General features: G+C 38.7%; 1 protein-coding gene across 5 annotated transcripts in view; it reads left to right on the top strand.

Moving 5' to 3' along the window:
• Positions 1-27162, top strand: part of WDR20 (WD repeat domain 20) — a 45133-nt gene extending 17971 nt beyond the window's left edge. The window contains exons 2-5 of one of the 5 annotated variants that reach the window (XM_064714659.1): positions 9508-9690; positions 14436-15713; positions 20610-20740; positions 26822-27162. In XM_064714659.1, the coding sequence (XP_064570729.1) occupies positions 9508-9690; positions 14436-15713; positions 20610-20699 (1551 nt within the window). In that variant the 3' untranslated portion in view covers positions 20700-20740; positions 26822-27162. Of the gene's footprint in view, positions 1-9507; positions 9691-14435; positions 15714-17449; positions 20288-20609; positions 20741-25031; positions 25932-26821 lie in introns of those variants that run through there. The other 4 variants (XM_064714661.1, XM_064714664.1, XM_064714662.1 and 1 more) reach the window with 4 other exon arrangements.
• Positions 27163-27780: the final 618 nt, after the last annotated feature.

The following is a 27780-nucleotide window of genomic DNA, read 5'->3' as shown; positions in this document are numbered from 1 at the left end:
ATCACTTTATGCATTGCATAACATGGATTGGAGATTATGGTAGGCAGTTGGAGGCTCAGGGAAAGCAGTTTAGGTTATTACTGAGAAACTATGATGAATTTGCCTCTGTCTTTGTAACACTTGGTCTCTTGGGAAGGGAGGCTCGCTGTTGTTCTAACTGGGAAGGAGTGTTACTGGAATGTGAAATGTTGGAGGTGATGGAACAAACAGTTTATGAAATGGTGTTCAGGAGTTCTGGTTGTGAACAGTAACTGTTATATTGAGTTACAGGTTAGTCTGCTTTTTGCTGACCTCTTTAAGAAGGACTTACTGAGCATGTTTTAATTAAAACAAAAGTGGAACGTGAAAACATCTGGAAGATTATACTAGGGCTTAACTCAAAGGAAAGTAAGAATTTAGAAGGCACAGGAAGAGTTTTGCCACTGATTAGCCAGAGTAAATAAAATGTTTCATCCCACTAAGTTTAACATAAGGTAATTTATAGTTATGTGGTATATCTAACTTCAGGAGAAGAAGTGAAAGGGGAAGAGCAGCAGAAGTTGAAGATGGACTGATTTGACTGAGTAACTGGCAAGAGGCAGCTGTAAGAAACTTGGGAGATGCAGTTTGGATATTTGAGTGAGCAGCAATATGTGTTCCCACTAATCTCTTGGTGGCACACAGTGGAGGAAAATACGTGAGTCAGTTTGGAGCTACTACACAAGAAGAGTGGATTGATATTGGAGATTGCTTTAACTGATTAGTATTTGAGTTCTAACAAATATTTATTTAGTTGAGAAATGGAATGAAGAAGAATATTAGAAACAAGAATTGAATAATTCATGCAGTACTGTATAAATCAGTAGGTCCATCTCTTCTTATAGGTCTGTAAAAATGTATTATTACAGAGATATTCAGAGAAGTGGTGAAAATTGTGGCATCTGAAAACTTTTATGTAAATACTGAGGACAGGACTAGCTTACTCTAGTAATCAATATAAGTGCTGTGTATATGAGGAATATTAGACATCATTGTCTCATGTTGGGAACAAGGTGGTGTTCAGTAAAATCAGAGTGGAACAAAATTCAGAAATTACACTTTTTTCCACATATTAACTCATCAGGGTACCTTGCTTCAGTAATATAAGTGAATAATGAACAGGAAGTTACAGTTAAAATCTGGCAATTTTTTCAATTCCTTACAGTAGTTAATGCAAAAAAAGAATCCTGTGTTATTGACCTTCCATATTTACATTATAAATGATTTCATGAAAGAAATCTAGAATAGACAATAATCCATTAATGCATCTGACTTCATGAGTTAACTTCTGGAACATATATCTGCTCACTGTTGAAGAAATGGTTCTGGAGTAAAAAGTCTTGGCAAAAAGTCCAGTTTGGAGTCCATAATTATCAAGTATGTTTGTGCTGTGACTTAATTTGGTGTCTTAATTGTTAAGCCAATGAGGGGGAAACCAGTGTAAAAATGTGACCTGTCACCCATGGTTTATAAATACCCCCAGAGATCATTATTTTGAACTTAAAACTGCACAGTGAGATCTCTTTCTTACATATGTTCTTAAAAAGAGCTGAGTAGGGGGAGAAGAGGAGGAAGGTGTCTGCATCACATGCACAACATCCGTGATTCTGAATCAGGGTTCTGCTGGAGAGGTTTTTATCCAGCAGGCTGAGTTACAGTAGAGCCAAAGTTCTGCAGACCAGGCACTGGGAAGAGACAATAATGCTGATATCAGAGCTTCTTCTCCCTTTTTCCTAATATAAAAAAAGGCAAGTAATTGCTTAAACCAAAATAGAACATCTAATTCAGTTCATGTCTGTTGGGAATGTGTGATACAGTGACTTTACTCAGAGTTGTTTAATTAGCCTGTTTACAGATTTAGTGTGACCAAATGCAGAGCACTGGAGTCATAGTCTCAGTTTTTATCTGAGTTGATCATGTCATTGACTGGCACCCACAATGAGGAGAACTTTGCAAAAGGAACTGTGGGATCCCTTTTGTTAGCTCTTCTTCAGCATGGGTCTCTGAGGGATTGTTTAGAGGCTCAAGAGAAGTTAAAGCTCATATATTCTTTTTGTCTCATAGTGAAGCAGAGTTGTGCAAAGTGTGTAATTCAAGTGCTTTTAGTGAGCAAAGGGAGCAAGTTTTCTTCTGCAGGTGAAATAAAACATTGACTTTGTTAAATATGGAGAAACAAACACCTTTTGAAAAGTTACAGTGTCCTGTCACTTGCCTGAAGCTTTAGTGGTTTGAGTATAGTGCAGCTGAAGGTGCTGGAGTTGCTTGCAGTGCTTCTGGTCAGCTCTGTGGAGTGGGCAGGCGGTTGGGTTTCTCCTGGAGATGCCAAGCTCTCAGACCTTGTCAGGACTGAGCAGGATGTGCTCTGGAGAGCTGGCATGGGCAGTTCCTTAGAACAGTTTGGGTCTGACCTGGCCCTTGAACTGCGCTGGCACCAGCTGTGTGTTCTGGTCGTCCACTCTAAAGCAGCAGTGTCAGCATGGGTGAAAATTGAACCAAGTGAGTAAATAACACCTTGAACTGAAGATGCTTTAAGTTTCTAAAGGAACAGTTTCAGGGACTTCAGACCTCTCTTGGGTTATGACAGGTGGAGGCAGCAGCAGCATTCTGTGCTCAGAAGACAGAAGGATTTTTGTGTGGAGGGGTTCAAAAGCTTGTTCCAACTTCCCTTAGCCTCCCTGGCCTGCAGTAATTCAATGTGTTGGTGTTTTTGTACTGTTTAGTGCCCTTTGCTCAGTCTTAGAAATGAAGAGTAAGTTGATGCTGTATACACCTGTGAAGTGAATGGGGTCTTGCAAACAATTTTTTTTGAGTCTGCTGTTGTGAGGTTTTGGACACTTCTTAGAAATAAAAATATCTGCTTTTTCTAGGGTTATTGGTAGTCTGGTGCTTTCACCTTAGACAACTTTCAAAAGAATGTGCTGATCTATACTGTAACCACAGAAATGTTTTGGTTTATGGCCCTACTAAAATGGAGTTAACATTGTTATGATAAGCTGTAAATCAAACAGTCCTTTATGTGTGTTCTTTATGGTGTTCACATCTACTTTCTTGATCTTGTCAATTATATAACCATGGGTTCAGTTAATATGACACAGATTTATTTCAAACCAGTGCGTGCTCTTTGCTCTGTTTGAGTGCTTAGAGTAATTCTTCTGGAAACAGAATATGATTATTTTATTGGATCCTTCAGAAAACTGCACTGATCTCTGCCTAAATATGGATTTATGTCCAGTTATCTGGTCTAGAGCTTTTCTCTAAATGTAGGTGGTCACAGTTGTCTGCTGTATGAATAAATGCTTAAATCTTGTTAAGTAATGTTTTTCTCCTTTCAAAAGTCATGTATGTCTTGTATTGCCCCAAGTGGGAATTAAATCTAGAAGGGAGAAGAATATCAAGTAGCTTCCCAAATTTGCGAGCGGCTTTGTACAAAATTGATCTTTAAGACTTTGTTATGGATGAATTGTGTGGAACACTTGAAAAAAAATTAGGTTAAATAAAATTACTTGGTGTCCCTGTTTTACTAGCAGAGCTGTTCTTACAGAGTATCCTAGAAACTGTCACATGCCTTAAGTGTTCCTGTTCAGCATTTAATCAAGTGCTTTGTAACTTATAAAAAACCTTCTGCAAAGATACAGGAACCCATTTATGAGGAACAGTATTGTGAGTGGCAAGCTATTGATGCTTCAGTTCATGGAGTTGGAAGATCAGCCAAATTTGAAATGGAAAACTAAAAATAATATTTTTATTGAAGCTTAGAAATGTGACTTTAATATAAAGCAGGTACATTGAATGCAATATGGAGACCTAAAATTTCCTTAGCATTAATGGCTTTGCAAGGCTCAGGAGACATTTAAAACTACTGTGTGTACACACACAACACCTATTATGCAACCCTTGAAACTAAGCACATCACTCAGGTATGGAGAAAGCAGCTCACATTTATTTAGGAAACCTATTGTGGCTATAAATAGGGCAACTTTACAAATGGTGATTATCTACTCGCTTTTTATTGAATCCTAATGAGAATTTTTATCCTTTTTCCCCCCCCTTTCTTTCTCTTTGGTTTCTAAGTGAAAGCTGAGAAGCTTTTAAACTATTTTAAGTTTTCGGAGGGGGCTTTTGCAGTGAACATGTGTTGCCCTGTACAGTGCCTGAAAGGTTTGTGTACCTGAAGAGATGCTGGATCTGAAGGGATGATGTGAGTTCTTGCCAGACTTTAAACTTTCTGCCGAGAAAGCCAAATCAGCAGTCTGTCAGCTTAGGTGCAGTTATATTTGTAGCAGCCAGTTTGCTACTGACAGGCTGTGGCACTGTCAGCTGCACTGAAGGGTGTTTTGTTAGGGCTTTGTACTTGCAGGAAGTGTTGCCTGGACTTTCTGTTGTGTATTTTATATAAACTAAGCAGAACTTTTGCCCTACATCAGTGGTCTTTATAGGGAAAGACAACCATCTTGTTCCTGGAGTTTTTTTGCTTCCTGAATTTCCTTTATGATGCAAACCAGACCTGTTAAGTAAGCTGGGAGTGGCCCTGTTGCTGCTGCTTTGCTTGATCCTAAGCTTAGGATTCCAGGGCTATTCAGGTGGGAAGGAAGCTCTGAGAGTCTCCAGTGTAACCTGCACAAGCAGGGTCAGCTGTGAGATCAGATCAGCTTGAAACAACGGTGATGTAACTAAAAATTATTCTGTTGCTAATATTAAGTGATCTCTATTTGGGCTATATAACCAAAAAATCTGGAAGTTCACTCCTGCATTAATAAAGTGGAGTGTGAAGTATTGACGCTGGTATTTCTATCACGAACTTGTGTACAGAAACAAGGATGGAGTTGGCCAGAAAAATCTACAGAAGTGCCTGGGGTAGCTCTGCTTTCTTGTGTTCCTCAGTTCCCTTGTCCTTTGGCATGTCTGCAGGAAGGAGGAGGCCAGCACAGACACGGAGGAAGAATGAACAAGTTTAGTTTTCCCTGTCCTTGCTAATGCAGTGAGCAAGTCAGGGAGGGTTCTGTCCTGTTCACAGGAGATTGTGTAAAGCTGAGAGCTCCAGCAAGGCTTGCCTTGCCTCTTTTTTCAGCCAAGTTTTAAAGAGCATCTGGGAAGTTCTACGAAACTCACTTAGTAATAATTCTAAGAATTGATTTCTTTGTTACCTGTACAGCATTATAGCACAATAAGCATATTAAGCTCAACTTTCACTTTCCCTAGACCAGGGACCATTAAATCTCTGGACAGCAAGGTGTGGAAGAGATAGCAAGTTACAGGTAGTCAGGTACAAATTCCAAGCTCCAGAAATACTGAGGAAATAGTTTTCAAAAGTACATTGTCTTGGTTCTTGTGTGTCTTCTCTTTTATTGTGCACTAGAGCTGTACATACATAGGCAATCTGTAATTGCTGTTCAAGATCAATTCATTCTCTGGACAAGAGGTATTTTCTTAAGAGGATGTTTTGGCAGTAAAATTTTTATTAAATGCTTCACTATTCTGTCTCAATCTCACAGCTATGACCCATTGAAAGCCAGTCTCCTGGCAAATGTAATATTAAATACTATTAAGTATCTAATGGAAGCCTTTTCATGAATACAACTGAAATTACCTGGAATAAATTAATAAAGTAATTAATTTAATATCTTGGCAATGTTTTCAGCTTGGAAAGAATTGCAGCATGTATGACACATTTCATTCAAGTAAAATTTGCAGAAGTTGCAAATGTAAGTTAGGAAAAGAAAAGATACAGGAAGAAATAACATCTGTCAAGGAGTGTGATTAAACAGTGACTTAAAATAATGTGATTCACTGTTTAGGCAATCTTATTATGAAAGCTCTAAGTCTTGGATCAATAAAATAAATCTTGGATAGATATTAATCTTTGGCTTTGACCTTAGAGTTACACACAGCTACAGAACCAAGGTTATTGATGCCCATCCTAATCAGGCATTTCAGGCATCCGAATTTGAATGCTTAAAATTTGCTTCAAACCAAGGCAACTGTTTTTTGTTGGTCTTTTCTGCCATTTTTTTCTTAATGTCTATGTAGTTAAAGCTATGATTAATATGTTCCATTTGACTGCCCTTCTACTGGAAGTCATGAGTCCAGGGTGAATGGGCTACTGTTAAACTGTTTGATTTTTTTTTTTTCTTTCTTCCCTCCCTCCCCAAGAGAGTGGGAATAGTTTTGTTAAAACAGTGTGCTGTGAGAGTTTAATAAATAAGAATAGGAAGTCCCTCAAACAGTTACATGGTTCATGTTTTATTTCTAGAGTATGAATTCATCATGCAAACCTAAATGTTCAATTTTTCTTCTGTAAGCAGCTGTGAGGCTCTCTTAAGGTAGGGTTTTAATCTCCTCAGAGACAGGACTTGGGAGCTGTTGATGCCCAAGGTACAGCAATTTTGTTCGCTGGTTTTATAGATGTGTGTGAGGTTCCTGTTGTTGCCCAAACCTGCTCCTCCTTGTCTCTTTGCCCAGGGGTGCAGTGCCTCTGTCTGGAGGAGCAGACTTTGAGCACAGCTCTCAGCTGGCCAAGGTGCCAGGCCCAGAGCCTTGGCTAGCTGGGATTTACTTCAGCAGGGCAGGATGCTCCTGATATTCCTGGCCTGCATCAGCTGCCCCATTGTGCTTTCAGTTGTGATTACTGGAAGTGGTGCTCTCATCCTGAATCATCCACAACTGAGGCAGTTTCTCAGAGTGGACAGGCTGGAATAGTGCTGAGTGTTTTTCAGAAGGAAATTTTAAAAGCATTGGGACAGGCAGTGTGCAAACAGCTTGCTGCCAGCTGCCATGGTGAGGGTGTCTGCTTCTGTGTTTTTAATCTCCATGCCTGGCAACACTTAATCCCAGGGTTTTTCTGGGTTTTTTCAAAGTACATCACCACTTCTAAGTGGGGGGCAGTTCATATCACCTTGTTCAGTAGACAGTGTCAGCTCCTAGGATTTGATGCTTTTTTATGGACAGGATCTCATGTAAAAGCTCTTCTCTGAGAATCACATCTTTCACAAAATAGCAAATGGGTTTAGTGGTGAGCTAATGAGAAGCTGACTCCCATGCATGATTGAATTTTATGAGTAAGCACTTCTCTTGTTCTTAGCAAAATCCAGTAGCAGCCTTCATGCAGAAATAAAGAAAATGTCTCCTAGCTGCTGTGCCCATTGATTCTTCTCTCTCTCAGTTAAGAGAGATGTAGACCAAAGCAGTGTTTTAGTGCTTGTAGATTTGATTTATCTCCATGAGACAACTGTGCTGTAACTGGAAGCAGTAGCTGCATGTAAATAAAAGGCAAGGCATCCCTGTCAGCAGAAGCCTGGTTAATTCTGGGTTGAATTAGTTTATTTATACTTCATTTAAGTTCAGACAGATTCTCACTGCCATCTGGTTCCCAGAGAACAGCTAGAATAAGCACAGTGAAGTCTGTGCTGAGATTTAATTTATCAGAATTTCGTGTGTTGCTAGGTCTGTTACCACACAATTTCATGCAGCGGGGAACTTGTCACACCAAAGTTGTTGGACAACAAAAACAAAAGCTAGTGATGTAAAACCTCACCCAGACAAAAGAGCAAGGTGTAGTTTGAACATAGCCACCTATTTATTGATTCTTTGCTGCTGAAAGGGACAATGAGGATTCAGGGGAAGGTGGTAATGCCTGTATCCTCTGCTGGCTGGGACAGTCTGTGGTCTCTGCTCATTCAGTAGGATTCAGGCCAAGTAATTTTTACTTTAGAATGGATCTTTGTTCTTAGCATTGAGTCCTGCTGCAACTTCTGTCCAGAGGAGAGAACTTTGAGTCTCATAGTTTTGCTTTAATTCTGCTTTATTTGAGGTATGGCTATGTGTTTGTGTAGCTTGCTCTTCCTGATAGAAATGCTACCCCAATTCTGAGAGCTCTCTCTTGACAGCACTTGCTTACAGTGATACAGGACAAGGGAATGTTGCACAGTCTAAGACATAACTGCAAGGCCTTTAGGATTTGATTTTTCAACTTCACATCACAGATTTACATCAACCTGTGAGCTGGTGAAGGCTCTGTGGCAGGCATGCACATTATCCTGCCATCTCCCTGTAGAACTAGTATTCTATTTAATTTCTCCTTGAAGAGGTATTGGTAATATTCTCTTTTAGCTTAAAATGGATCTCTGGAGTCTGGGGAATAACCTTTTAGTCTGCTGACTTTAAAAATTGTAATACATCATCTCATTTTGGAGTTTTTAACTAGGAGACCGTACACCTGATTAAACTGGTTTATGATATATGCTGCAAAACATCAGTGCAGCTTTAATACTGTTGTGTATGAGTGCTTGTCATGCATATCCTGTAGTTAAATTTGCCTTGGAAATGGCTCACCTGTGTAGCTGGTTAGGATTTTTCCCTGCTGACAGGTCTAGTTTCTGTCTGTGTAGCTCTATGAATACCAAAGATGTGCTGCTCTTCAGTCCTTGTCCTCCAAGGTTTAATGCTCTGGAGCAATTCTATTTTATGTGAAGCTTGTTTACTTTCTCTTTTATTGCTGGCCTGATTTCCTCTGACTAAATAACTGCAAAAGTATATATCAAAATTAGAATCTGAGCCCCAAATCACAGCTACATCTGAGGCCTGTAATATTGTCTGAGTATCTGCAGCTTTCTAATTACAGACTCTGAACCTCGTAAATAGGGAGGTTAAAAAACAAGGTTGAACCTGGTGTATGATCTTGCATATTAAATGTGTGGGGTTTAATCTCTGGATGATGAAAGATTGAGTTGTCTGTTCAGAAGTGATATGGGGATAAACACGGGTGACACAAGTGAGGGAGCATTTTAAATTGCTTTTCTGTTCCTTTTGATTCTTCTGACACTTAGTGCTAGATCTTAATTTGTTTATATTGAAATTCCTCAGTTTTGTTAGCACTTATTTTGTCTGAGCTATATTTGAGTTTTGTTTTCAGAAGCAAATTACTTTGTAGCTCAGTGGTGTAAAATGTATTTTATAATCACAGGATCAGTATCTTGAATCACTGTTCTTAGAAAATGCTCTCTTTGGAGCTGGTTGATCATTTTTTGTGGTTATGGAGAACAATATCATTTGTTTGCCTGTTGTTAAAGGATAGACTTACAGTTCAAGAGTTGTGTGATTGAGAATATGGTATTTTTAATGCAAAATTGGTTGTACTCAATACTGGGAAAGTGCTAGTAGAAAAATAGAAGATTTCTTGTCTTTGTGATGGCTCTTGGGGCAGGAGAAGCCTTCTGGTATCTTGGGGACCCACAGGAGCCTTGGTGCTACCGAGGGGCTGGCACTGGTCTGTCACTGCTGTAGGTGCAAGGGCAGGAGTAGTTTGTACACTCGCTTAATATAAAGAGAGAAACATTTTGATAAGATCTTGGATGTCTCATAAATGCAGAGCTGCTTTTTAAAGTAGGGTTTTGTGACTGCCTAAATTGTAGTGTGGTATGAACGTTGCTTTCAGCCAGCTGTGGTTATGTGCACATACTGTGATAAACTGAATTCTGTTTGCTCTCTTTGCAGGCTGCGGACTTGAGTAAACCAATAGACAAAAGGATATACAAAGGAACACAGCCTACATGCCACGACTTCAATCACTTAACAGCCACAGCAGAAAGTGTGTCTCTTCTAGTGGGCTTCTCTGCAGGCCAGGTCCAACTTATAGACCCTATTAAAAAAGAAACTAGCAAATTATTTAATGAGGAAGTAAGTAGAAATCTTAATATTGTTGCATGCAATGTATTTGTGATATTGAAGTTTCTAGATTTTCAAAGTTCTGTAGATGTGGCTCCATTTGCCTGTGTAGCTTATTGTTCAGTCACTGCCTTTGTTTTTCAGCTGTTCCATTGCCTTGGAGTACTTACATAAAAATGTTATTCATTGTGAAAAGATAAAGGCATCTTGTGGGGTTTAGAATTAAAAATTAGCATTTTCTAGTTTGGGTAATACTGTAACTAGCATTGAGGACAGTTTACAGATGGAAATAAGGTCTACAAATGTAAATGTTACTGTGTCTGCTCTGAATTCAGTTGTTTCTGAGGCTTCTGATTGCCAATGAAAAAGAAAATTTTAAGCCACTATTTAACTCACATTTTATAGTCAAAATATTAAATAAGTTAAAAATATACATTTGTATGGTTGGGGCATTACAGCAGAAGCTGCCTATATTCCTAAAGGCCTGCTTGGATAAGAGTAGGCTGTAAAGCTGAGTGCCCAGAAATGCTGAGGGTTTATGATGTCTTGGCCATGTGATGTTCAGAAGGAAACTCTCCATCTGCTTTTTCTGTCGCTGCAATAAGGAAAGATAGGAGGAGTACTGTGGGGAGCACTAATGCCAGGTTCCAGAACCACTGCCTCTGGGTATCTGATAGCATTGACATTCTTACAGGAATAAGTGTCCAGATGCCAATAAGGAAAGAAACCTGGTAACTGGGATGACTTGTGACAGCATTTTCTGCAGAGGAATAAGCTCTGGGAATTTGGGTGGTTTGGGGGAGGTGACTTTCTTTTGGGGATTGTTCTTCTGCTCCTTTTTTGTTTTAATTCAGTTCTGTAGAGAGGTTTGCAGGTCTCTTGGTTGGTTTTGTTTCTTTGCTCTTCTTTTCTTTTTTGAAATTTCACATCTGGATTCAAACTTTACATACAGATGAAGTTTAGCCTTGCTCAGCTTTCAAAGTTTACCTTTCCTCAGAGAGATGTGTTGCCTTCCTCCTTCCTTGTGCAAAGAAGATTGAAGTATTGTTCTCACTGGGGATGTTTTATAATTAGATCTAATTCCTCCTCAGCTTTCTAAAAGTAGCAACATGTAGATCAGAAGAGGGGCGTTTTTCTTCCTACCTGGCCTTGTCCCAGCTGCTTTGCCTCTGCTTGTGTTGAGTGGGAAACAGTGCTGGAGAATCTTTTAATCAGTCTTTTGTCTGTTGGTAAAAACCTCTGTATAAGTAGTTGAATTGTTAATTTTAGCATTGTCCTACCACCCCCACCCACCCCTCCAAAAGTGTCTTATTTATTCTTGTAGGATAATATTGTAAGTATTAAGAAGGGTAGCAGACATACTCTAAACAGCTGGTTGCATATCACAGAGTAGTTCCCACTCCTGTAGCTGAGCTGAGTTCCTTTGGAAAAAACTTCTGCTGGAATAGTTCTATCAATGCCCAGTGCACCTTTCCAGGCCTTGATGGTGTCTGGTGCCTCCAGTGCAGAGCTGTGCTGCAGCCTGAACAGCTCCTGTGGTATTCCCCACATGCTGGAAGCACTGCAGCCACTTCCAGCAGCCAGTATTGCTTTTTGTCTGTGCTTTTGTCACATTACTTCAGTGGGATGGAAATGTGGCCTTTGACAGTTTGGTGGAAATTTAAATGAGGTGATCTCTCTTCTACCAAGCTAATGTAAGGATTTGCTCAGTGCTACCAAAACTGCACGCAGTAGGCTACAATAAATGACAAATTCTTGTTTCCTACGCTGACCTTATCTGCAGTTACAGCCAAATCTAAAACTGAAATATATTTTTATTCTGTTGATTACAGTATTGAAGTTTGCCCTAGATGTGTTTGTAAGTTCTGACTTGTATTTGAAGCCCCTTTCAGAGAAACATTAGTGAGCACTGATGTTTGAACCAGTTCCTTTGCTTCACGATGAAGGTGCCTTTTGGATTTGGAATATATTTTGAGTTTAGACAGTCTTTAGGAATAACTGTAGGCATAAGGTGGTCTAAATGAGTGTGAATGTTGTTCTACAGATCCAGCACTCATGCTGGAGGTAACAGAATTCACCACCTCTCCTGTGAGTTATTGGTGCTTCAGGGAGCCCAGAGCTCTGCTTTGCCTATCAGCTGTGGTAGAGCAATCAGAATAGCAATCAGAATGTATATGATACATGAAATAAATCAACTTGTTATGATAGGTTATGTTGAACATAAAATACAATAGCCCTAGCATTGTCTTAACCTGTTACTATTTTTAAAAAATTCTGTTGATATAAAGGATGATAGGGACTTGAAAAGCTGAGGTGAGCGATAGATACTGTGCAGCTTGTGGGTGCCTACATAAATCCATCTGTAGCCACAGTGGTATTCCTTCCAGCTGTGTCAGAATTAAAGCTGTGGTATTTTCTTACTGCCCAAACCAGTCAAATACACCTCACAGATTCAGTTTTCCAGGCAGTGATTGGTTATTATCAAATTAGCCAGTGCTTTTTCATCTTATTTTTTAATCCTTTTTTAATTTAAACCAAAGCCTTGAGCTACATTTTTTTTTCTAATAAACTCGTCCTGTATCTTTGTTGCCAAAGCTGTGTAAGGCCTTAATGCAGATTTCTTTGACTGCCTCAGATTTTTCAGTCATTTGTGGCCTGTGTCTGTAATTTTGTCCCTTCAAGTTCTTCAATACATGACCAAGATAATCTTGGCAAGTGTTTCTGCCTGGTGAGTGAAGCTTCTTCGCTTCCTGTTCCTCCATCAGACTGAACATAAGCTCTTTATCTCACATCCCTCACTGATGTGCTGATCCTGCACTCAGACCATTCTTATAATGCATCTGCTGCTCCTACTGACTGCAGGTCTGGCTTTGTTGTGCTGCAGAACTTAATGAACCCAACTGAAAGCTTTTAAAACTCCTGAAAGTCAGAACTTCAGAGTTTGTATCTTGAGAAGGGGATGCATTCTGGTTGCTTGTACATGTCAGATTGGAGTCCCTCTGCATCTTGTCTTCCTGAGCTGATCTGTCCTCATTGCAAATTGTAATCTGTTTTTCACAGCCTCCTTGAAGTAAAGATCATGTTTGCAGAGTTTCTCTGCAGTATTAAGGATCACGTAGGCCAACATGGTTATGGACATAGAGTGCCATTTCTGATACCAAAGTTGAGCAGGTGCTCTTACAAATAAAGGTTGTATGTCAGATTGAGCTGCTTTAGAAGAGAGCAAGAAATTTTGCTTTTGTTGCCATACTGGCAATGAGAAGATTGGTGCCTACAGGAAACCAGCTGGGCTGGTGTTCCCTGCCCATGTTCTCCTACTGTGTGCCAGGTAACTTTCTCCCTAATGTTTCTGATGCCATCATTATTGAGACATGCATGAATATATACAAGTGAATATATGACAAACTAGTTAAAATATTACAACAGAATCAGAGACTCTATTATTTTAAAGCTACTCCATTTGAAGGAACAGTGCCATATTTAGTAACATCTCTCAGCTCTCAAATGTCCCATGGCTGTTTTAACCAAAGAGAAATTACAGGAGAGAGACTTTCTGGCTTTGTACTGAGGTTGAGAGCAGCAGAAGTGTGATCTAAAATGGCCAGGTGCTGCTTTCCAGTGACAGTTCCACAACAGATAACAGCTGATGTATTATCCATTAGTTTGATGTTTTTGTGTGTGATAAACAGCATAGCAAGGTTTGAGGGGGGAGAATTCTTCTTTCTATTTTCTTTTTAGGGCTTTTGCAACTTGTTCTGGTATTCCTTAGGCTCTTTATATTTGCATTCTTGCCTTTTGTGTAGCTCAGCTCTTCTTTTTGCTTTCAATCAATATGCCAAATACAAATCTTGAATGTGCTTGTAAAGAATTACTTGTCTGCAAGTTACAGCTGAGTGGTGCCATGGACAAGTGGTAAGTTGTGGAAGTCCACCAGAGCTACAGAAGTCAGAGGAGTCAAACTTCACCTCTCAGTTCTTAGGGCATTGAAGACATTATTACCAGGAGCGTTTGTTTAATGTGTGTGCATTCTTTTGCAACGATGAACTCTATTAAAACATTGTTTTAAAGGAAAGTGCTTCATTAAATGGTAACAGAGCATTGACAGGTGCTTGGCTATTGAAAGAAAAATAATTGGAGGTTGGGGATTCCAAGGTGAAAAGTTGGTGATGTCTTGTGAGTTCACGCAGCCCGTGCATTTACCTACTGACTTTCATGGTAACAGGGTCACTGTGTACGCAGCTGCAGCCTTTGCTCCCTGAATCAGTAAAAGCTGGTAGATTTTTTTTTAAAGGTTGGATTTTATTTGTGATTTCAGATAAAATCAGAGCCTAAATTTACTGTTGTTGATTTGTAACCTGTTTGCTTATAATCCAGATGAGTAACTGCCTTTTTTCCCCTTTAGTTTATTCAGTGTTTTCTTGTTTCCTTCTCATGCTCTTCAGCCTGCACAGGGAAAAGTAAACCAAAGAGCACTGACTTTAGATTCCTAACAGATTGGCTTGAGTGAAGTACGGTCTTTGTGGCACATGACTGGACCATAATAATAACCTTTGAAAGTACTTTGTCTGAAAATAATTTCCCCTTTGCTGCCTGATAAGTTTTAGCAAATACAGTAACCAACATAGTTCCTGTCTAGAAAGTTAAGTTCACTTTATTTAAGTATTGCTCCTCATCCCCCAGAAAACTCAGATTTACAGTTAATCATGGAAACTTTAATTTTCAGAGTTTCTGATGTGTATCTTCTTTGTTTTTCACAGAGACTAATAGACAAGTCCCGAGTAACCTGTGTAAAATGGGTACCAGGTTCGGAAAGCCTTTTCCTAGTAGCTCATTCCAGTGGCAATATGTACTTGTATAACGTGGAGCACACTTGTGGTACCACAGCCCCGCACTACCAGCTACTTAAACAAGGAGAGAGTTTTGCAGTGCACACTTGCAAGAGTAAATCCACAAGAAACCCTCTGCTTAAATGGACAGTAGGTGAGGGTGCCCTGAACGAATTTGCCTTTTCCCCTGATGGGAAGTTCTTGGCGTGCGTGAGCCAGGATGGTTTTCTTCGCGTGTTTAACTTTGACTCGGTGGAATTGCATGGTACAATGAAAAGCTACTTTGGAGGACTGCTGTGTGTGTGTTGGAGCCCCGATGGGAAGTACATAGTGACAGGAGGAGAGGATGACTTGGTGACAGTTTGGTCTTTCGTGGACTGTCGAGTCATAGCGCGAGGCCACGGACACAAATCGTGGGTCAGCGTGGTGGCCTTTGATCCGTACACCACTAGTGTAGAAGAGAGCGACCCCATGGAATTTAGCGGAAGCGATGAGGATTTCCAAGACCTTCATTTTGGCAGAGATCGAGCAAATAGCACACAGTCCAGACTGTCCAAAAGGAACTCTACAGACAGTCGTCCAGTAAGTGTTACGTATAGGTTTGGTTCGGTAGGCCAGGACACGCAGCTGTGTTTGTGGGATCTTACAGAAGATATCCTCTTCCCCCACCAACCTCTGTCAAGAGCAAGGACACATACAAATGTCATGAATGCCACAAGTCCACCTGCGGGAAGCGGTGGAACTAACCCAGGAAGTAATGGAAACAGTATCACAACACCTGGAAACTCTGTACCCCCTCCTCTTCCGCGGTCAAACAGCCTTCCACACTCTGCAGTCTCAAACGCTGGCAGTAAAAGCAGTGTCATGGATGGTGCCATTGCTTCTGGCGTTAGTAAATTTGCAACCTTATCGCTACACGATCGGAAGGAAAGACACCATGAAAAAGATCACAAGAGAAACCATAGCATGGGACATATATCTAGCAAGAGCAGTGACAAACTGAACCTAGTTACTAAAACCAAAACGGACCCAGCTAAAACTTTGGGAACACCTCTCTGTCCCCGAATGGAAGATGTTCCCTTGTTAGAGCCTCTTATCTGTAAAAAGATAGCACATGAAAGACTGACTGTGTTAATTTTTCTTGAAGACTGTATAGTCACTGCTTGTCAGGAGGGATTTATTTGCACATGGGCAAGGCCTGGTAAAGTGGTAAGTTTTAATCCTTAATGCTGCATCAAAGAGCTAGAACTCTGAATAGATAGTTTTCTTGAAATATAATGAATGTTGAATATAAAATTTCTTTATGCTTAATGTAAAAAATTATCCTCAGAGCCATACTTTTGGATACTGCATGCCATATTTCTGAATGATTTGAAGTGTCTTGGATACAATTATTAAATATAGTTGCCTTCCAGCAGAAGAAATAAATACTGTGCATCTAAACTATTGATCAGTGTTCTTATACTTAAGCATAACCACAATATGGTGAAAGCTATTTATGTAAAAATTGAAGTAAAACCTGTCAAACACTAAAATAATCATAATCCTTCTAATGTTTTCTAAAAAATAAGCACTCCCAATGAGAGTAGCTTATGAAAAGCTGCTGCTTCTAAGTCTAATGAGAAACGTGAGCCTCTGAAAAAGTGAAAACCAAAGTGTTTTATTCCTCCATTCTTTTCTGTGGTGGCCTGCCATTAATGTGAAACCACTTCTTATTAAAACATCAGCCATTTTATGCACAGATTTGTGAGCCCTGTACTGACTGTAGTTTATGCTCTTAAATTGTGAATCAGTATTAACAAGGAACTCTAATTATAGCCAGGTTTTGATTTATGTATTTAAGTTAGGGAAAATCCTGCAAGCTTTCTCTCAGTAGTTTCAGTGTTCTGTTCCTGTCAGGTTTGTTAAGGCAGTTCAACCACTACAAGCTCGTGTTTTTGATGGCACCAGTTCCATCAGCTGAACCTACATTAGTCTAATACTAGTTTTCACTCTTGTTGTTGATGCACTTGAACACCTATAATATTTTATTTTTCTTCTGTCCAATGTATAGATAGCTAAATTTTGACTGAAGCTAAATGTGGTGATTCTTACATTAAAAAGTACTTTGTGCTACAATAGCTCTGCTTGCCAGCAACAGTTCAAAGGAATACAGCTATGAAAACATTTCCAGAGTTGATCTGAGAAAAAGGACCATTATTTTTGTGAAAATTTCTGAAAGGGGATGTAGACTATCACCTGAAGTGAGAGAAATGATCTGGTAATACCTGAATAATGCCATGTTGAGCAACTTAAATGAAAAGCTGTTGTTTGTTAGATTTTAACCATTTGGTTCATAAATCTGACTTTTGAAGTAGAGGTTCTGTATATATTTAGATACCACATCTTCATTACTATAAACTTGCAAGTAACACTCAATTATTTTTCTTAAAATTGTTTGTATAATGTAGGCTTTTTTGAGATCCTATCAAATTTCTCTCAGCATACGTGTGCGTAAAAATCTGTGTCTGCTCTGCATCTTAATGCATATTTAAAGGTTGAATCTAAAACTTAAAATTGAAAACCCCTTTATGGGAGAAGGGAGGAGGGTGTTACCTGAAAGTATTTTTTTGCCTGAGAACTACAAATCCAGCATTAATTAAAAAAAAAAGCCAACACTCCCATAAAACACTAAACTATTTAAAATGTTTGCTCAAAATGAAAGTATTAAAGCAATTATACTTTTGTGACTCAGTGCACTTCACATCTTATTAAATACAGCAGTGCCTCAGATTGCTATTGTGAGCTACATTTTCTTTTTTTCTAAAACTCCTTTGGATACTATTAAACACTACACTGTCACATTTATTTTTCAGTGGCTGAGGTGGGTTTTGTTAGACTGAGTATAACTTAAATATTTTTGTGTATTGACTTTGATTTGGAATATGACATTTCAAATATTTCAGAGATAAAGTATGCAGTACCAAAAATCAGGATTTATGTATTGGCCAATATGGAAAACTTTAACTACAGGTAAGTAATTTTCATGCTGAAGTTATCACTTTCAAAATTAATATATTGCACACTGATGTAAATGCCATATTCTTTAGGATGTATTTACTTAGAAATTTACAAATTATTTTGTTTTTTTGATTTCACTTGCATTTCTAGTGAGCTCACTCTGCTGGTAAAAACTAAATTTTGGTGGCATGTTTACAGGGCTTTGTTAGGAAAATACTTGTGCCAGAAGGACGTTATGAGCATCCTTTTTGTTTATAGGAAAGCACTTAATTTTATTTAATGAGAATTGTCAAAGTATAAAACACTCATGGTGATGTCTTTCTTACTGGGTTATATACCATCATTTCTGTTTCACCAGCTGTTTTATCCTAGCATGTCCCATTACTCTGGGGTTTAAAGTTGCTATTTCTAGTCTTCCTTTGACATATGGCTCCCCAAGTGATCTTAAAGCTCTGTCACTTTTTTGTCTGCCAACTCTATAGAGTAAAAGCCTCTGAATCTTGCTGCTGCTTCCATCATTGCCTCAGAAGGCCTTCATTAAATTGGTGCCACTGCCAGCCTGAAGAAAGAATTGGATGGAAAAGCAAAGGAGGCTTGCAGTGTCTAATGTAATTGCCATTGAGCAGTGCTACCTCTCCCTCTCATTTCCAACAGCCATCAAAACATGTGCTGGATAATTTGACAGTGTATGACAAATTCTGTTTATTTTTCTGGTTGGGCTTGTGCTGCCCTGAGTGGAAAATAAATCCAGAAGTGTCTGTTCAGCCATGATCCCTGTGATAGTTGATAGTCTGTGCATTGCTGACGTTGTCCTGACAGTTTGTTTATAAACTTTCCAAATTACTGCTTCAGTGTGTACAAAATCATACCTTGAGCTTCCTCACGGGATGTGCTGTTCTTGCATTGCACTTCCAGAACTGCTCTGCCAACTCCCAGTCAGTGAAGTGAAGTGAATGGCAAAATTCAATTAGAAACAAGTTGGATGAAGTTCAGGGTTCATTAGTTTCAATTTTTTATTCTTTTTTTTTTTTGTGAGCTGATTTCTGTGAAAGGTTCAGGGCGGTCAGAAAAATAGGTTGCCTTAACAAGAGTGTGAGCTCTTCTCCTCAACATGGTGACAATTAGCTGTCATCTCTCACCCCTGTCTTTGCCAGGCCCTGATGGGAAACCTAAACAGGATTACAGAACTGTTGGATTAATCTAGAAATATAGAAACAGAATTTGGAAGGAATAAAAGTAAACTTTATTGTGCTATCTTTATAGCTACGTCAATCTGAATTACAGGATCTGCGGAAGCAATTAAAAAACCCCAACAAAAGCAACCCACAAAACCCCAAAGTGGTACTTGGATATGCAAAATAAGTTTTCTCTGAACTCAGTGGTCAGAGTAACTGCTCACATGATTTCTGTGTTGGGCTTCAGAACTGACTGTTCACTGTCTGTACAGTGACTCCATTTTCTGGGAGTGAAAGTTGCTGGGGAGTTCCTGTGTCAGAAAGCTCAAGGTAAGATTCAAGCTCAGAAGCACCCCCGGGTGAAATGGCAGTGTATAACCTAGCAAGAGAAACATCCTACCACTTTGTAAAACAAATGCACATGGAATTTATTTATTTGACTTATTGTACAGGAAAACTTAGACTTAAATTATAACATCCTTGAATTTTCTAGTTAACTACAATTGTAGTACAGTATCATGTTTTAGTATGGCTTCTGTTTTAGTGAAAGTACTTAAACATTCATGTACTATATTTGAGTGAGACAAGCAGCTATACATACTAATTCTTCCTCAGTGGAAAGGAGCATTTCATCATTACAATTGAAGTTCAATTGCTGGTATTTAAGTACTATCAAATAGATTTCTTTCAACGTGATACGGTATCTGTATAAACTTCAGGGATGATTATAGTTAAACTGAAACACAGCTATACAACTTCAGGTTACCATGCGAAAATTGGAAGCTTTCTGTAATGTGCACAGTAGCAAAGTTGCACATGGCATACCCACATTATCAGGGTGAATTAAACCTAGAGTACACTGGTGTGATATTTATAGCAAGGTATGTGTGTGTGCGTGTGTGAGGAGGTGTGACAAGTGGCTCCAGTACAGCCAGGGGAGACCATAACCCTGGAAAGGCATTATGATGAGGATGTCTGGATTAGGAAATAACATGACTTTTACTAAACACTTTCTAGAAAACCCATGTTCTGAATTATCACCTCTTAAAATTTGAGTATGTACTTGGAATGACTGTATATGTCGGCCCCTTTAACAACATAAAACTACTAAATTAATATTTAAATTGCTGGCCTGCTTATGTTACAATAATAAAATTTGTGTCAGTTAATTTACTGTCAATTTACATGTAAAGATTAAACTATTTTTTCTGCATTTTATGATTCTGTATACTGGAGTTTGTTAAAGATTGACATGTTAGGTGATACTGTACAAAATTGTATTGACTACCTTTAGTGAAAATCAAAAGTAAAATTCATATGTATTTCCTTTTTACACTTCCATCTAATTTCTTGACAACTTGAATAAATTTCATAGAGCCTTTCTAACATGAACTATTGTTAATTTAACTGTTGCAATAATTAAGCTTTAAGAAGTATTGTTGGTATATTTATAATTTTAAGAAGATCATGTTTGTTTCATACTGCTTATTTTTAGCTGTTCTATTGTCACTGTTACAGCTGAAGAACTTTACTAAATACTTGACATTACAAAATAACTTGCTGGGGTTGTCCTCTGTATACTGATGTTAAATAAAAATGTGTGATTGAACTGTAAATGTAGATAACTTTCAATAGTCCTTTCCACATTTGAGTTTTAATTTATCTTGCAGTGCTTAGGTGGTCTTATGCTCTCACACTGTGCTGAACAAATGGCCACAATGAAACTGTTAACTTGCCATGCTTTAAAGTAAGAAGTTGATCACATCTGTAACCTGCTCTGAGAGAATGTTTCATCTCAAGACTATGCAGATGTTTTGATGTTTAAAGCTTGCTGATAAGGTCATGACTCAAGGTAGCTATTTTTTTTAGGACTAGAGTACCATGAAACAGAATACTTACCAAACCACTTTTCAAACTTGTTTAAACTCAGATTCAGCAGAACACAGACATGGCTGTCTCTAGATTCTCTCTGCACACCTGTCCGGCAGGAGCTGGGGCAGAGTGTCGTCATTCCTTCTAGGACTCTACAGGAGCTCTTTCCTCTGTGGACTCTGGTGCAGGGTATGTTCTTTATTCCAGCTTTAGATCTTGGTGTTTGCCTAATGATTGCTGAATTTACAGCCCTGAGGATATGGCTCATACAGGTGATTCAAGCATTTTCTGTCTAGGAGAAAATAGGCTAGAATGAAAATCATCTGAACTAAAATAAACTAGACGAAAACTTTGCAAAATTTCTTGGAGCAAATTTAGGTGAAGACTTCAGATGTTGCCCTTCCTTTTGAGGGGTTAGGCATTGTCTCACCTTTGCAGCAGTGATTCTTTGTTAACAAAGAAAAGCCAAACAAATGCTATTTACTGAAGTGTTTCAGAGGCATTTTTGAGGAATTTCAGTGTAAAAGTGAGTTACTTTGGGTCCAGTCTGACAGGGAGGACTCGTTTGTCTCTTATGTAGAAATACTCTGTAGACTAAAGCTGAGGCAATCATCTTATGGAAACTTGAGAACTTTGTGGTACTTCCAAGGTATTGACTGACCCTTGTGATGTTCTATACATAGAACATTGATGCATATTTAAGAACAGGGGCTAATGAAACAAAAAATGAAATCTGCTTGAATGCTTCTGGAACATCCATTTATATCAAATGATGCAAGAACTGGTTGGTCAAACCAGTTTCCCAGTAGTCAGTGTAAGCCTGAGACAAAACCTAGCTTCCACAGGTTTTCTGGGCAGAGAAGGTATTTGGCAAAATATGTCTTGAAACATGAAGGTGTCATTTTACTTGCCTTTAATAATGTTGCATAAGCTTCTCAAGGAAATAACTTTTAAGACAATGTTATTTTCTGGGTTTTGAAGCTGGATTTTAGGTAGGTGCTGCTCAACCTTATCAAACTCGTTTGGCTCCTTTCTTCTAAGACCACAGTCACGTTATGGCTAACTCATGTGGGGTTGCCTTAAGTTATATCCTTTTCCTTGACGTTTTCCCTGGTTTATCTCAATTTCATTATTTTCTAAACTGAAAATTTTACACCTTACTGACTTTTGTAGTTCAAGAAAAGTAGAGAAACAAGAGTTTATAAGCCTGTGAGCCCTTAGTACTTGAATGCAGCTTAAGGTCCTATTTTTTGAGCTCAAGTCAGGTTTCTGCTGGCAAAAGCCTTTTTGCATTTTCAAGCACTCAAGTAGTTGCATCTTAGTTTTTTTTTCCTCTTGGACCTGCATATCTTCCATTCACCTAGTGCCACTGGACAGATTTTTAGTTACTGATGGTTTTCTACCAGCCTTGAATTTGAATTTTTTTTTGTTGACAGTGACCTCTGTTAAGAGAAACTCCTTTATATACACAGAAGAGAAGTTGCAAGTGAAACCCTAAAGGTGCTACAGTCTTTTATAAGGTCTGGTGTCAAATGGTTTATGTATTTATACTTTGTGTAATGTTATCAGAACAGAGAAAAAAAGGCAAATGGAATACAAATTTAAAAGCCCATTTAGTGAACACAAAAACTGTGCAAAGACAGGCAACAGCTTTGTTCTATCCCCTAAATCCCATACAGAATATTTCTCTGCAGCATGTTATGTGAATGAACAGCCTGTGCTTTCCTGAGCATTTTTATTAAATTAATTTTATTGCTCCGTTAGAGATTAATATGTGATTTAGTGAGTATATGCAGTTCAGAAACTTTTGCTGTTAAACACTTATTCTTTGGATAAAGAACTTGATGATTTTGTTCATGCAAGTCTTAAAACCAGTGCAGCTAATTTACCTACAGAATTTTAAACAAATGTGAGAAACCTCACTTTGGTTTTTGTGTCTCAGTGCTCAAACACTGTAATGGGCCATGGGCTCTTTTCTCATGCGAAGCTTCTGTCCAGAATACTTTGTAACTCTAGTTATGTAGTAACCCTAATTACTCAAAGAATATCACCATTCTGGCCAAAAAATAAACTACTCCTGGAGTATTTTTCAAATAATAACTTCCCATTATTTTACATACTGGCAATAGTAGAAATGGTTTACCAAACCAGTACCATTCTTGTATGGGCGTTTGTTAATTCAGCCGTATTTTAATTGGTTTAATTGCATTAGTGAAGTGTACTATGAGACTTTCTTTTTTTTACATTGGATTGCTTGTTATGTTGTACCCTTTATTTTTTCTACCTTTCAATTTCAAACCAGAAAGTAGAAAGGTGAGCAGAGTTTGACATCCAGCATGTTCTGAGTGCCAGCAGAGCTGTTTCCCTGAAGGAGACATGCACTTCCTGGATCCTGCTTGCATGTCCAAACTTGCTGTTTGTTATCTAGATTAGTGAAACTGTGTATGATTGCACCTTTGGCTCCAATTAAACAGCTTCTAATTTAAATTAAGAAAATATTAACTCAGTGGCTACTGTTTACTATTTTCCTATTTAATATTGCAATATCTTCCTGTTTTGGTTTTTTTTTTTTTTTAAACACAGCAATTACATGCTGATCTTTCATGGAATTATTTTCTCTTGTGAAACATTATGTTTCATGTCTTTGGAAAAAAGCCCCAGACTTTTGTCTGGATTGTATGTGGAAATTTTAAAAATATACCCACCCGTCTCCTCACAATCCCATAAAGGGGGAGGAGGGTTTGTGTTTGTGCTGCTGCAGTGAACAGACCCCAGCAGGTGAGCGCCACAAACCTCGGGTGCAAATGGCTTTCCTGGTTGTACTTGTTATGGCTTTTCATTCCTACCCATGCCAGCGTGTTTTTACCAGATGTGCAAAGTCCTGTGTGTTTCAGGAAGTCAGAGAATGCATGGATAAACAGGATAGCCCTAGCAGCCAGAGCTGAAGCAGCCTGTGCTCAATACTCACAGCAGTGACTGACCTAGGAAAAATGACCCCATCCTCTGAGAGCTGCATTGCTCAGCTGTGGAGTGTCCCATTGAGATGACAGCAGCTACCTCTGAGGGTGGGATGAATATTGTTTTACTAAATTCCTGTCTTGGAGCTCATAACTCTTCCATTTCCCACGCCTGCTAGACTCATATGCTGACAAAATACTACTGCTAATAAAACACTACATTTATTTACAAAACTTTGAGCAGTGTCTTAATTTGTTCCTGCTGCTTGCTCAGTGGGATCTGTTTGTCCTTAAGCCTGAAGCTGCTGCACCACACAGCAGAGCTGCAGCTGTGGCTCTGCTCTTCCATGTTTCCTGGCACAGCTGTTAAACAGGCTCACTTGGCTGTTGCTCTAATAAGTTGCTGCAGCTTTTGTTTCATCTTTTCCCACCTGATAGACTGGGTGGTTCCATCACAGAAAGCACTACACTCTAATGGCTTTCTTCTTTCTTTACAGGCAGGAGCTTTTTATATTTTTTCATTACCTTACCCATTGTATTCTTCCAGAGAATGTAACTGCAACTGTTCCAATCCCACACCCTTTGTATCACAGATGAGATTAACTGAGAACTTTTGTATCAAAATAGTAACTTTATTTGAGCCCTCACTTGCTTTTCTTAGGTTGTTTTCCTCCATGTACTGTTACACTGCACACAACCTTGTGAATAGCCTTGCTTGGAGGCTCTGATCCAATGGCAAAATGCTGCAGAATTTTTGTTTTAATCTGGACCCACTGAGAACTCACCACCTTGGTGAAACTTATGTGCCTAAAAACCAAATTCATACTCTTTGCTTTTCTTGTATGAACATTTAAGATTCTTCTGAAATCAAGTACTTGGAAGAACTCACAAACTTTCTGGTCTCTCTCCTGGGAGTGAGTTTCTGAACAGCATCATAGCCTAGTCCAAGTTTTAAGGCAGTACTTGCATACATTTGTTCCATCTGCAGAAGCACAAGGAATATTGGTCTTGAGGTTATTTCCACTTCGGTGTTCCTCTGGCTTGCCTGCTCAGAGCTGCAGAATTAATTCAGAGCAAGGACTGAAATACAAGGAATTCCTGGTACTCACTGAAAGCCATCTGCACTGAGCTGCTGCTCTTCAAAGCAGGGAGCATTCACCACCTATGAGGTGTAACCAGGACTGACTCCTTGTTCCTAGTCTTGGAACTTGCATTCTGGAGTGGCTCACAGGGAATAAGGCACCACACTGAATTTCAGTATGTGCTGCCAGTTTCTAGAGGAATCCTAGGAAAATAACTTCATTTTGTTTCCCAATAATTGGTTGTGTTACAACGTAAATCCAATGCTAGAATACACCTTATTTCTCCTGTATAGGGTGGTTATGAGCCTGTTGGAAAAGACTTGACATTATGCCATCCCTAGAGCTTCCTGTGTGCTTATAAAGCACATATTTGCATATGAACAGTTTGGATTGCTGATTTAATTAAGATTGAAAATAATACCTTTGGACGTCTTTTTCCAGGGTACTTCAAAGTTGCTTAGTGGATGTAATCTTCTGACAAGAAAGACCTTCCAGTTGCTGCTGGATTTAATAGACTTGTGAAGAATGCTTCAGTAATGAACTAGTGAATTCTGATTCAACCTTGTCACTTTCCAACAAAACTTCCCTGGTAAAAATTTCAGAAGTGCTTCAGTGGCTTGTTTGCTCTAAAGTTCTGCCTATTACTTCTTTCACCATCTAGTCCATAAGTAATAACTAGGAAACTTTTTGTTCTCATGAAATATGCAGGATCTTTGTACATCCTGAATGTCAAGTGTAGAGAACAACCCACTTCAGTCTACCTCAACAGTGTTTCAATCAGATATTCCCTGCATAAAGAAATACAAATAAAGGTGTTTTTCAGGTTCTTTCAGGTGAGGTCTATGGAAGGCACCAAGTTAAGTTCCATGTGCTTTGTTGTATATAAATGTCATATGGACCATATGCAAATACAGTCTGCCAGAAATCCTGCAAACTACTCAGGTTCATGACGTGTCTGAAATGATCAGATGTTTTTTTTTAAGAAGAAGGGCTTTGGTTTGAGCAGAAATTTGATGACTTGAATCCAGTCAGTCTTGCCCTCTTTCCCCTCTTTCCACTTCTTCTGAGGTCAGGGTTTACTTCCATCATCATGACCTCTCAGTTCTTGGATCCAAGTTTGAAAGAGCTCCTGTAGATTCTGAAGAAGTGACATAATTCTGTCTTCTGTCTGTATGCTAATTGCTGCCTGATCTTGTCTAGTTTGATGGATCTGAGTCCCAGGATCTTAATTTTGAGGTAAGAACATAAGCTGGGAGCTGCTTAGAGGAGTTGCTGAAAGTGCATTTATCATTCCTACAAGGTGAGGAGTTGCATGGGGATATTTGCTGGTGTGCTTCCAGCTGCCAGTGTGCTTCCAGCTGCCAGCATGCCCCTTGGCCTGCTGGCACTCGCTAGAACTAATGACCTTATAAGGCTGAATTGTATTTTGACAATAAGCTTTTCCTAAATAAGCCTGATAAAGTTATTTTATGTGAATTATTAAAAAGTGGTTACTGTGCATAAATCTGAAATGGAATCTGTCCATTGGTACCCAGAGGTTTGATCTGTAAGGTGAAGTTGCTTTAATCCAGAGCAGCAGCCTCTGTGTGGTGAGGGGCACCGTGCAGGCGTAGGGCTGTGTGTGAAACAAATCTCTTGATTTGAATGGCAGGGTAGTTAGAAGAGCTGGTACCAAGTTTTCCTGAGTGTGAACTTAAATTGTAATAGGAAATCTCTACTGAACTCTTGTCAGTGTTTAATTCTGTTTTAAAATTACCAAAACAAATATTTGGTTAGACAATCTATTTTTCTATTCAAACCATGTAATACTCAATCACATACAAGAGATGAAGTGTTTCCCTGTATCAGGTCAGGTGTCAAACATTGATATTGCAATAGATTTTTTTGACACCACCCCAGTAAAATGCTGTTCACTTTTTTGGTGTATGATTATTAAAGTTTCAGAGTTCACTATGAGTCCAAGTGCAAGGTAGATTAAACCAAATGCTGGGATCAGATCCAGTCCGTGTCATAACGCACACATTTCTTCTGTCTGAGAGCTCTCTGTGCGCTGCTTGCCTGAGATCGTGCTGCTGGCTTAGAGCCTTTGGAGGAGGGAAGGTGCTGATGTCTGAAGTAATAAACAAGTGTTGGTAAAAATCAACTGTACTCATTGTAGGTTGAGGTTAAGAACTTTATAAAATTCTTGTCAGGTTCTCTTGCTGGATTAATGTAAACTGCTTTGTTTGCAGGGTTTATTGTCATCCCAAAACCAGGCCAATTCTCCAAGTGGAACTGTAGTATAGCCATCACACTACTGCTAGCAAATCTCTGAACGCAGGACAAGAAGTAATGACAGTGGAACCACGAGCTGTTCTTCAGGCAAAGAGCATCACAAATTATAATGTGGCAGAGTGTAAACATGGAATTATGTGAATCACATAGTGACTTGCAAAGGACAAATGTAAGGAGTTCTCACTACAGCTGATCCTGCTAGGCTGCTCACCTAAGGAAGAGTTTGCATTGGAGAAAAAGCAAAAAGCTTCCTTTAGTATTGCAGGAAAAAGTAGTAACATTTTTGTTTTCTTTATACTTTTCAAGTCCAGTGTAATTTAATCTCTATAAATATATAAATAAAAGATATCTATATATATATATATATAGTGTAAAATAAGATATGTTTCTTAAATTCAAGTAAGTTCAATGGTTAAACTAGTACTTCACCATTGTTTATTTTGCACTGATTTTTTTAACCAGAGATGGCTAGAAGACAGCCTGGAATGCACTCATGGAAAATGAAAGTCATTACTTTCTGGCTTCAAAATGTTTTTCAGGAAGATGGATGCTGCAATCATAGATTTTTTTAAAACAAAATTGTTTTGCACTTAAATAGTTTAATGCTTATAGAGAATTACTTTAAAATTGGTGTCCAGACACCACAAAAACTATGTTGTGGAGAAAAGATCCTTTGTATCTATTAAACATTTATTTTAATATTGTTGTTTCCAACTGCAATCGGCTCTGTATTATATGTATAAATAATGTAATTCAGTGATGGGGGATGGGAGTAATGGATCATTACACTAGAAATTCTCATTCATTTAAGAAAGTGATATTTCTAATTCAGAAAATACATATTAAACGATCTTGAATATGCATTTTTGTTTACTTTCTGTTCAAATCCAATCACTTTTGATGTAACCAATTCTTT

This window comes from Zonotrichia leucophrys, chromosome 5 (assembly GCF_028769735.1).
Source record: "Zonotrichia leucophrys gambelii isolate GWCS_2022_RI chromosome 5, RI_Zleu_2.0, whole genome shotgun sequence".
NCBI classification, from domain to species: Eukaryota; Metazoa; Chordata; class Aves; order Passeriformes; family Passerellidae; genus Zonotrichia; species Zonotrichia leucophrys.
Note: the sequence above shows the minus strand (reverse complement) of the source record. Positions and strands in the feature narration are given on the sequence as shown.